The sequence below is a fragment of the Neopelma chrysocephalum genome, unplaced genomic scaffold, assembly GCF_003984885.1.
Source record: "Neopelma chrysocephalum unplaced genomic scaffold, ASM398488v2 Primary Assembly neopelma1_97034, whole genome shotgun sequence".
Classification (NCBI taxonomy): Eukaryota; Metazoa; Chordata; class Aves; order Passeriformes; family Pipridae; genus Neopelma; species Neopelma chrysocephalum.
In genome coordinates this window covers 1816272-1827548 of record NW_020925676.1, presented here as the reverse complement: position 1 = coordinate 1827548, position 11277 = coordinate 1816272, and the positions used below count along the sequence as shown (strand labels likewise).

Here is an 11277-nt window from a genome sequence, read left to right as displayed (position 1 = left end):
TCTGAACTGACCAAAGGAATATTCCACACTAGAGAATCATAGAATCATAGAATCAACCGGGTTGGAAAAGACCTCCAAGATCATCAAGTCCAACCCTTGATCCAACACTGCCGTGGTTACTAGACCATGGCACTAAGTGCCACATCCAGTCTCATCTTAAAAACTTCCAGGGACAGTGAATCCACCACCTGCCTGGGCAGCCCATTCCAGTGTCTGATTACTCTCTCCATAAAAAATTTCTTCCTAATATCCAACCTAAACCTCCCCTGGCACAGCTTAAGATTGTGCCCTCTTGTCCTACTGCTGGTTGCCCGGGAGAAGAGATCAACCCCCACCTGGCTACAACCTCCTTTCAGGAAGTTGCAGAGAGTGAGGAGGTCTCCCCTGAACCTCCTCTTCCCCAGGCTGAACAGCCCCAGCTCCTTCAGCCTCTCCGCATAGGACTTGTGCTCGAGTCCCTTCACCAGCCTTGTTGCTCTTCTCTGGACTTGCTCCAGCACCTCAATATCCTTCCTGAACTGAGGGGCCCAGAACTGGACACAGCACTCTAGGTGTGGCCTCACCAGTGCTGAGTACAGGGGAGAATTACTTCCCTGGTCCAGATGGCCACACTATTCCTGATACAAGCCAGGATGCCATTGGCCTTCTTGGCCACCTGGGCACACTGCTGGCTCATGTTCAGCTTCCCATCAGTCCAAACTCCCAGGTCCCTCTCTGCCTGGCTGCTCTCCAGCCACTCTGTGCCCAGCCTGTAGTGCTGCACGGGGTTGTTGTGACCAAAGTGCAGGACCTGGCACCTGGCCTTGTTGAACCTCATCCCGTTGAGCATCTCTCCAACTTGTCCAGGTCCGTCTGCAGAGCCCTCCTGCCTTCCAGCAGATCAACACTCCCCCCCAGATGACTTGGTGTCATCTGCAAAGTTGCTGATGGTGGACTGAATCCCCTCATCCAGATCATTAATAAAGATATGAAATAGAACTAGGCCCAACATTGATCCCTGGGGGACACCACTAGTGTCCGGCCGCCAACTGGATGCAGCACCGTTCACCACCACTCTCTGGGCCCAGCCATCAGCCAGTTCCTAACCCAGCACAGAGTGCCCCTGTCCAAGCCGTGGGCTGCCAGCTTTTTCAGGAGTATTCTGTGGGAGACGGTGTCAAAGGCTTTGCTGAAATCCAGATAGACTACATCCACAGCCTTCCCCTCATCCACCAGGTGGGTCACCTGGAGATCAGGTTGGTCAGACAGGACCTGCCCTTCCTAAACCTGTGCTGGCTAGGTCTGATCCCTTGTCCATCCTGTAGCTGTTGTGTGATTGCACTTAGGATGATCTGCTCCATCACCTTGCCAGGCACTGAGGTCAGGCTGACAGGCCTGTAGTTTTCCAGATGCTCCTTGCAGCCCTTTTTGTGGATCGGTGTGACATTCACCAACTTCCAATCAATTGGAACCTCGCCAGTGAGCCAGAACTGTTGGTAAATGATGGGAGAGCGGCTTGGCGAGCTCTTCTGCCAGCTCCTTTATCACTCTAGGATGGATCCCACCTGGTCCCATAGACTTGTGAGGACCCAAGTGGCTCAGCATGTTGCTGTTTCCTCCTGGATTACAGGGGGGCATCATGCCCAGCGTATAAACTGGAGGAAGTTGACTGTAAGGGGCCAATCTGCACTGGGAAGAGGGGTCTGGCATCGGTCAGTGGGTGGTGAACAATTGTATTGTACATCACTTGTGGGTTTTTTCCCTTATAATACTTTCATTCACCATTATTACTGCATTTTTACTTCATTTTCGATTATCCAAACTGTTCTTATCTCAAACTAAAACTTCTACTTTGATTTTCCTCCCCATTCCACCGGGATTGGGGGAGTGGGTGGGGTTGGGAGATGGAGGTTTGAGCGGGCGGCTGAGTGGTGCTTAATTTCCACGACACAAGGCGATTCTACAGACAAGTAATTTATCTTTCGAACACCCGGGAACATCAGTACGGATCGACCGTGACAGGCACGCGTGAGCAGCGCAACCCTGGCTGGGGCAGTACCGCGTTGTCACCACAGATGACGGAGCGCAGCCCGGCGCTACCAGGACGGCAGCGGGTGTCCCCACGCCCATCCCGGGGCCAGGCGTTTCCCCGCCGCTCCATCACTCCACTCGCTCCATCTCCAATCCCGACCCGTGACGACACGGCCGCAACACGTCGGGAGGTCGCGTGACGCACGCGGGGGGGGGCGGGGATGGCGGAGGCCCCACACGCGCGCGCGCCGGACGGACCGCGCCACCATTGGCCGCGCGGGGCTCCGACCGCGCTCTGAGTGGCTGCCCATCATCGCGCGGCAGGGCGGGGCGCGGCCGCGGGAGCGCGCGGGGCCGGGAGCGCGCGTGGGGGGGCGTGGCGGGAGCGCGCCCGGCTCGCCTTCCCCCAGGGCCCTCCGGAAAGGGTCCAGAGCTCCAGTGCCTCCCGCTGGCTCTCGGCGGAGCCCCTGACAAGCGGGGAGATGCGCGGCGGTGGTTTCTGCGTCCTTTGCTCGGAGCGCGCGGGCTCGGATGCCCCGTGCTGGTGTCGGCATCCCTGATCCCGCTGCCTTGTTCCTGGCGTGTGTGTAATTGGGCATCTTTAGGAGGGAAGCAGATGGATCCGCTGCCGAATCCGTCCCCCCTGGCCACGAGGCTGCGGAACACGCTTGTGCGCTACCACGGCATCGCGGACGGAGAGTGGAGGGTGGCCAAGAAAACCGTGAGTGCTCACCCTGGGCAGCTTTCCCGGTCCGTGATCCCGGGGAAGCTGTTGTGGGTCACTTTTGCGGCGGAAAGAGCCTATTGTGTGTGAAACTCTTCTCCAGTTCCTGCGGGACTTTTGGTGAGACAGAGGCTGTGAAACCTCCCTTCTAGGATAGAGCATCTCTAGGTGGCTTGTTACCGATGTTACCGTAAATCGGTAAGAAACCTCCAGGACTCAGTTTGTGAGCATTAGTGGTCAGACATGCTTTCATTATCAGCCCTGGACACACAGGAGGATCGCTCCTCTAATCATATGTGTGTCCCCTTCTCGGCTCAGCGTGGCTAATATTTACTTAAAATTTTACATATTCAGCAAATGTCTTACATATTCACTCCCTCTCTTATAAAGTTTATACATATGTTAATCCTAATAAGTTCTTCGGTCCTTATTTGGTTACTAGGGGGTTTTCCGGTGGTCTTCTGGTGGTCTCTGGTGGTCGTCTGGAGCTTGAACTTTACTTGAACTTGTCTGTTGAGCAGTGTATTTACAGCTGATTATAGAGCGTCTTTGTTCAGCATCTCTTATCCAAAACCTGGATACTTATGTTGCCACTACTTTATCTAAAGCATTCAGAAACTTGCTTATTCCGCAACTACCTGAACAGAAACTTACATTGTAAAGGCCGATAGAAAATGACTGAACAATGGAGAATTATTGCTTTCAGGCTGAGTGTGTTTTTATGGTTGCAGACATACTCTTGTCATTCCTTCTACCCATCTTCAGGGAAGTGTCTCACAGAAGGACCCTGCCTGGGTAGCATTATAGGCTTGATTTAAAGCAAAATGTGAAATAGTTAGCATTGGTAGTGCTGCAAGAGGCTCAGGTGTACTTCCAACAAACCAGCCACAGCCGGCAGGTAGCATCTGTCAACCTCTTGAATGTTTTTCTCAATAGTGCTTGAACCCATGCATCAGACTTCAGTTTCCAAATGCCTTCCTCTTAAGAAGTGAGGTAATTCTCAATTCTTTTTCTCATATTGCTTCACATTTTTGTTGCCTTCAGAGCCCCCACATTATGCTAAGTTTCCTTCCATGAAAGGGAATATAGTTCCTGCTTTCTCTAAGCAGTTTGCCATACTCTTCTTTTGAGCTGCCTGGTTTTTTATGAGTCCTGCTTCAACAAGCTAGATAGACTCTGCTGGTGCATCAGTTCTAGGCTACGTGAAGTTGTTAGTCCCACCCTGCACAGAAGGTAGAAATGTGTTTGGGTATCTCAGTGTATCAATGTGGTAGACTAATGTGGTAAATTTCTATCTTTGCCCTTTGGTTACAGTGTTTTGAGTGGAACTTACATTTATTTATTTATTTTTTCCTTCATGAGCAGACATTGATAGGATAGAGTCAAGTGGTCCAAATATAGCTTGATTATTTGCAAAATTATCAAATTCACTGTCTTGAAAGGGAGGAACAGAGCATCCAAGCCTTTCAATCTTCCAATACACCTATTCCTCCTCTGCTCTTCTAAGTATTAAGGCTGTTGTATTCTAGTGTTAAGTGTTATGTTATTTACTATTGTATTCCTGTAGGAAGTAACCTGCATCTCAGTGTTTCAAATCATATTACTCCCCAGATTTTACCCCTGTAAAATTTCTAGTTTGACTTTCTTTTTGCCTTCTTCTCTCAGTCTCTTCCTCCCTCTCTTTCTCCTCTCTTTCTTCCCTCCCTTCTTTCCAGTTTGGTACTGTGCCTGTAAAAGACATTCAGAGCTTTACCAATCACCAAGGAGATGTGTTTTGCTCCAAAATATCTTAAATAGTTCTGAATGAAGTACTTAACAGTACTGTTCTTTAGGACATTTAGTTCTTTTTGCTTATATAATCGTGACTCCAAATAAAGCAGTGCCATATGGTACTGTCTTTAACACCAAAATTCAGAGATGTTGTACAGAGGTTCCATTTAATAGTTAGGCAAAAATCAGAAGATGCTAGTTTCTTTATTTTCCTTGTGTATCTTTAAAATAAATAGACTACTGCTTGCAAGAGACTTTTAGTGAGGCATTTAGCATAGAAGGGTAACTTAAGCTTCCCCTTCTGCCACTGTCAGCACCTCCTGCACACATCTGTTTGGTCATATGTTGCAGGAGTGCAACCAGAAGTTGTGTGGTCTTCCTGTCCAGGTAGCATCCAGATAATGGCTTTCCAGTTGCCTTTTAACTGTAAGGCTTTGCCTGGTAATGTGGTTCCATCATTCTGTGTGTTTTCATAGCAAACTGACTTGGCCTACCAAGCCCTATTTCTATGCAGATTTTTAGCATTTTACACTGAGAAAGGCAATTGTCTGATTTTTTTTTTAAAGAATAGAATATTACAAGAGATATCTGAAACATCTCCCAGGTACCCCAGTCAATGAGACTTTGGGGTGAACCATAGTTAGTGGTAAAATTGGTTGCTTTTCATCAGGAAAACTGAAGCATTTTCTGAATATCTTATAATTATATATAAGTGACAATTAACATCATATCTTATATTTTCTTTCAGAAAGATGCAACTGTGTGGCGTAAACCATCAGAAGAATTCAGTGGATACCTGTAAGTTTGCCTGCAGAGCAGGTGATTTTTTAAGGTTCCACAGATGCACTTTATAGAATTTAAAAACTAAGGTTGTGAATTCTACAGCCCTCAGCTACACAGATTCTCGAGTGGAAGCTAAATGGATTATCTGTTGTACCTAAATTATTCCTTTGCAGTGTTACACTTTGATACTTTAGTGCTGCATGGTATTTAGAACAACAGACAGCGAAATCTGTGGAACACATCACAAAACTCCCATTGGCTGAAATGGGCAACAGCATCTGCCCAGAAATGATGGCCTGCGTAGCACAGGATCAAGTCTGGGTTCAGTGGGTCTGAAGTGCTAGTCAGTGCTTGGATTGTTACACTGACTATGGGGCTACAATAGAGTAAAATATCAAGTGTGTAGTTGTGAGAAAGATGTGTGACACAAATGCCCTTCCTGTGTGAGTTTCTGTCTCTGGGTTCTCTTGATGTCTGTAGGTTTAGGCAGAGAAATAGTTACTAGAAAATGCTGCTCTGAAGAAACAAAAAGTCATGTGAAAAGGTAGTGTTTGACTAATTATCTGCAGTAAATAAGAACATCTTAGTTAACACAAAGTATTTTGAAAATAATGGTCCTGATGGATTTTTCACCTGCAGGAACTGGAGGCCCTGTAACTCGAGTAAACAAAAACTCTAGAAAGACCTGATAACAAATGGATGTTTTGTAATGTCTGTAGCAAATTATTTTATTTGATACTTAATATGCCACTAAAGCATAATATAGTTTCTCATTAGCTTGGTTTTACTGCTGTTACTTCTGCTTTTTGACAAATGTTGTTCCCATTGTATTACTGATCTTATTTTTTCCTTTTTAGTTTTACTAGTCCCTGGTGAATTCCCTTGCTAGCCCAACAAGAGGAGCAGAATAACAAGTTATTAGAGAAATAAACAGGTTAATTTTTATCTAAGGAAGGATTTTACCATTTAGAAAATATTTGCAGAAAAAAAGACAAGATTTCTCAGAATAACATGTGTTGCAGAGAAGAATAGATGCACCCATAGGTCTTCTTCTGTGCTGTTTTTCTGATTCAGTTGTCCATTGTCTGTACCTCCAGGTACACTAACATGTAATTTTACTGTTGCAAATTAATAGGATATAAAAAATTTCTCACTTTTAAATGTAAACATATATTTCTCTAGCTACAAAGCTCAAGGAGTGGTGGAAGATGTTGCTAACAGAATAGTGGATCATATTCGCCCTGGCCCTTACAGGCTAGACTGGGACAGCTTAATGACTTCAATGGACATCTTGGACACATTTGAAGAGGTGAAGACTTGTCTAGATTTTTAAAGGAGATGTATATAGATGAATATATGAATTTAACAGTACAGCAGAGGAGTAATTCCTACAAATAGTAACATTTTTCATTCTGCATGAGGCGCTGTGCATGCATGCTGAGTGTGATCTCAGATGAGGCTTTCTGGCAGCACAGTCCCGATCTGAAGCCTGACGTGCATCTTTCCATCAATGCTAAAAATAAAGGAGTCAGTCACAATTCTCTTGGACCTGGGAGCTCTGATAAAATTCACATATGAAGAGCTACAGTTTGATATTGTATATGCCAAAGCCTTTTCTTGCAGCTATCTTCCATTCCACAAACAATAATAATCACACTTATGGAAGCTGCATCCTCTTCCTCTTTCTGAAAGGCTGACCTGTGTAGCATGGCTTTATGCTGAGACACAAAACAGTTCAGACTGAGGGTCAGGACTAAATAAAGGAAGGTAGGTTTGAAGTTGATAACAGAAGAGCTGGTAGCATTTCTTTCGTTACTGCAGACATTCAGTATCACTTCAAACCCCCTCATCTGGATATCTGGCTTGAATGTGGATTGTCTTTTGCTGTGTTTCTTTAGGAAAATTTATATGACAAGATATTTTTGCTAATTATTCCCTAAAATCTATGCAAATTCTAGTATCTTGTAAGAAAGCCTGTTTTGAAGAATTGTTCACATTCCATTTTATTTTTCACTTGGTAGATTAAAAGTATTTGACTGGAGCATCTTAGTAACAAGAGAGTCCTCTTTCAATGTGTTCATGGTCCTTTCAGACTTACTAAGTAATAGTGACATAAGAGCCACACGACTTTTGGTTCCCAGGCATGGCACAGTTCTCTGGTTTTAGATCTTTAAACCCTTGTGGTGCCAGACATTTTGTGCTCTTGGCTGTAGACCCCAAGTCCTCACAACTTTCAGCATTTAGATTGCAAATGGCACAGCCATTCAGACTTCACTGAATTTGTTTGCACAGCATGGTTGACAGAGGCTGTGACCTTCGTGAGAAATGCTAGCTGCCTACAAGCATGAATTTCCCTGTATTCATTATATTTTTGTTTTCTCACCCTCTTTATTCTGTCACTCAACCAGAACTGCTGTGTGATGCGCTATACAACTGCTGGCCAGCTCTGGAACATCATAGCACCAAGGGAGTTTGTTGATTTCTCTTACACCACAAGCTATGCAGATGGGCTTCTAACATGTGGTAAGCCACCTCCTACCTCTGCTTAATTCTTATTTTGCAACAGCTGCTTGGCTTAAGATTTCGTTCAAATGCAGTTTTGTTCTGCAGTAAACATTCCAAAAATGGTGTAAGATTGTCTCCAACAAATAAATTCAAGGTATTTTAACAATTTCAAAGGTATTTTAACGTTTTACATATCTAAAGGAGTGTACAAATTACTGACTTGCCTGTGTGCCAGGTTTCACTTATGTCAACTGTGGGATAGGAGTGGGAGAGACAAGTTGAGTCCTCCGACTCAGAGCAAACTGGGAGGAGCAGCAACTGGCTTCTAGTAGATGGGAGGAAGGTCTTTTTAATATCTGAATTTTTGCTCATCATGCTCTCCATGCTCTGTTGTGGAGTTTGGATGAAGAGCAACTTTCATTCATGAAAGTACCCAGAAACTTGAAACGTGTCTGTCCCTTCTACTAAATTCCCGAAGAAGCAGCAGCTTGTATATTTCAAATTTACTGCACCTGTATTTTTTTATTGGTGTTAAATTAATTTATCTGTTTGTTTGTTTGTTTATTTTCTTTGATAGGTATAAGCCTCGACTACGGGGAGGTGAGGCCTAACTTTGTGCGTGGATTCAATCACCCTTGCGGCTGGTTCTGCATCCCCCTCAAGGATTGTCCCAACCACAGCCTTCTGACAGGCTACATTCAGACTGAACTGCGGGGGATGCTGCCACAATCTGCAGTAGACACTGCCATGTCCAGTACCTTGGCCAATTTCTACTCTGACCTCAAAAAGGCACTCAAATCGTAGACAAGCAGTGACTTAAAAGCCCGTGCATTCCTTGCAATCAGATTATATTGTTTAGTTTAGCACAGGTTACCTGCTGAGTTGAGGCAACATTGTTCGTGAAGGATACCTAAGCCTTTATGTTGAGGATTGAAACAACTTTACCAAGTACTTTTTGAGGTGATCCTTAGCATACACTCCCAATGCAAGATTCTTTCTGCTGCTCAGCACTTTGCAGCTGTGTGAGAAATATCCTGAATCTATAAACCCCTGCTTCCTCGGTAGAAAACACAAGATGCGTGTGTGCTCTTGAAAAATGCAGCATGAACTCAGCTCTATCCAGCAGTATAGGTGTCCAAGTGCTCAGGATTTTGCTGGTGCAGGTTGCTGTACAGGCACCATCTTATTGAAGACATAATTTTGTTATATATATAGATAGATAGGTAGATATAGATATTAACATTTTTGATTTGTTTAGTTTGTACAGCTGCATCTGTATTTTTTTAATTTGATTTGATTTATCATAAGAATATTATATAGCTAAGTTGTTAAATGATACTATTCATAAGAAAGCTCTTTGCACTTGTTAGCAAAAATAAGTGTTCATTGTTGGCATTTCTTTGATGCTGTAACTTACTGTTGTGTATAATAGTCTGACTGCATAGATAAAGAAATGCCCTTACAGCTGATCCAAAGCTCATTTAAGTCATCAGTTGTCTTTCTGTAGTTTTTTTGTGGGCTTTTAATCACACAGTTGTCAAAATAGCAAACCTCCAATGGATCTTCAGTGATACACTGCACTTCTAAAGATTTTTTTGCTTAAATTTGCATGGAATTGTGTGTGTGTGTGTGTTTGGTTTTGGGGCTATGTGTGTGTATGCGTGTTTCTTCCTTAACTGAAAAACCTGTTTTTTTCAGGATTTTTTAAGCAACAGAAAGAGCCAAGTCATTTTTTTGAGGTATGGGCCTTGCTGTAGCCAGCACAGACTGACAGCAGGCTGGTGCTGTGGAGTGTTCTGTGGTATTACCCCTAGATTACTCTTTGCAATAAATGAAATTAACATCTTAAAATGTGAGCAACTGAAGGCCAAAGCTCAAGCTGCAGAATTGCTCAGGTATGCTAAAGGGTGGAGGGCCCTTTCTTAAGGTCCAAATTTTTAAAGATATTCAGTAACCTAGTCATTCTGACAGGTACATAGGAGGGGCATTCAAAAGATTACTCTGTGCTGCTAGGTACCTGAAATCTCTTTAAAACCCGAGATTAGGCTTTTAATGTTGGTATGTGTTATGTGCTCAGGTGAGATTTTAATTATCCCTGTGCTTCACCAGTGCTCACAGGGGTGAGTTTAACTGTGTAGTAGTTAGGGAAGGTACCTTGAAGCCCTGATATTTTGGAGCCAGTTGTATGCACATAATCCAAGAACTGGTAATGAACTCTCAGAAAAAAAAAATTCAGATGAAAATTTTTCCCCTGCAACATTGGCTTTTTTGACACTGGTCACTGTAGCTGAACTCTGAACAGTGAGGACTTTTCTTTCTCATTGCTCAGGCAAAAAGAGGTAGAAAAAACATGATACCAAATACAGTGAGGGCTTTTCCAACGTGCTTCATGTTTTAAGGTATTTAAGACTGTTAAAAACAATGCATCAAGCAGCCTTTGGTGTCCTCATAGGCAGAAAATGTTAACTCCCTGTTGGGTTTTGTGTATTCTACAGTTCCCTTTACACTCTTTGGTGTAAATGAGCTCTAGGCACTGCAGACCCTGTTCCAAACACCCATTTTAGGGGCTCTAACATTCAAGAATATCTATCCTTATTTAGTATTCAGTGAAATGGCTTTTTATGCTTTCAGTAAAGATAGGCTGGTGAAGCACAGAGCAGCTGAAGAAAGAAGAACTTGAGCTTAAATAAAAGAAAATTGCTAGTGTATTTTAAGTGTGTTGATATTTTTAATAAAAATTTTGGTTCAGCTACAGAATAATACAGAACTAGAAGAAAGATGTCTAATTTCATAGTCTGTTGTATTTATTTGAAACCAAAATTTAAATTTGTTTTGTATAGCTACGGGTGGAGAAGAGTGCTAGATCTTGAAGCAAAGGTTTTCTTTAATGAGAGTACATCAGAACTAAAAGCCACAAAATCAGAGCCTTTTCCCACACTGGCATTCTTTTCTTCCTAAGTTATTGACAATCTAGGTGGAGCCAAGACAGTTAAAACAGGAAAGTAGTTTGAAAGGACAAAGTGCAGGAACCCATGTTTTGCTTATGCAGAAGAAATGGGAGACAAAGTAAATAGTTTAGTATAGATTTCTGTCACTTGAGTTTTAGAGTGTTTCAATTAACCTGGAATATAGTCATCTAGAAGCAACTTCTGAATAAGGTGGCCAAGAATAGCAGAGACCTGTTTTTGTTAGGGAAATGGCATGTATATAGACACGTCAAAATTATTTTTATATGGGTAATACTTTTTAAGGAAATCTTAACTTTTTTAGGGATTTGAGCAATATGATGCTTTACTCTTTGGCACTTTAACTAGGTGCTCTGTGTGTATGGGAGAAGTGACTAAAGATAAGACAATTTTCTTGTTTGGCTTCTGTTCCTCATCTAAAACCTCCAGCATTAAACTTTCCTGTAGTTGTGCTCCTTATTTTACATATGCAGAAGGTAGAGACTGGGCTAAGTACAATTTGGGGGCAGTCCAAGGAAC

At 43.4% G+C, this 11277-nt stretch overlaps 1 protein-coding gene across 2 annotated transcripts; it reads left to right on the top strand.

Annotated features, from left to right (window-relative positions):
- The first annotated feature begins 2378 nt into the window (after positions 1 to 2378).
- Positions 2379 to 10014, top strand: STARD4 (StAR related lipid transfer domain containing 4). Of its 2 annotated transcripts, none has more exons than XM_027671183.1 (6): positions 2379 to 2731; positions 5253 to 5302; positions 6470 to 6596; positions 7696 to 7810; positions 8370 to 8651; positions 8745 to 10014. In XM_027671183.1, exons 1-5 carry the CDS (start codon positions 2627 to 2629, stop codon positions 8594 to 8596), a joined length of 624 nt encoding a protein of 207 aa, XP_027526984.1. In that variant the 5' UTR covers positions 2379 to 2626; the 3' UTR covers positions 8597 to 8651; positions 8745 to 10014. The 2 variants fall into 2 exon arrangements, with proteins under 2 accessions (XP_027526984.1, XP_027526983.1); XM_027671182.1 differs by lacking the exon at positions 2379 to 2731 and adding an exon at positions 2770 to 2932.
- Positions 10015 to 11277: the final 1263 nt, after the last annotated feature.

Bases quoted from the DNA above. Each gene is read 5' to 3' on its own strand.
- STARD4 (XM_027671183.1), top strand. From the start codon at position 2,627: ATGGATCCGCTGCCGAATCCGTCCCCCCTGGCCACGAGGCTGCGGAAC. The intron at 2,732-5,252 runs GTGAGTGCTCAC...ATTTTCTTTCAG, and splicing joins GGAGGGTGGCCAAGAAAACC to AAAGATGCAACTGTGTGGCG. The intron at 5,303-6,469 runs GTAAGTTTGCCT...ATATTTCTCTAG, and splicing joins GAAGAATTCAGTGGATACCT to CTACAAAGCTCAAGGAGTGG.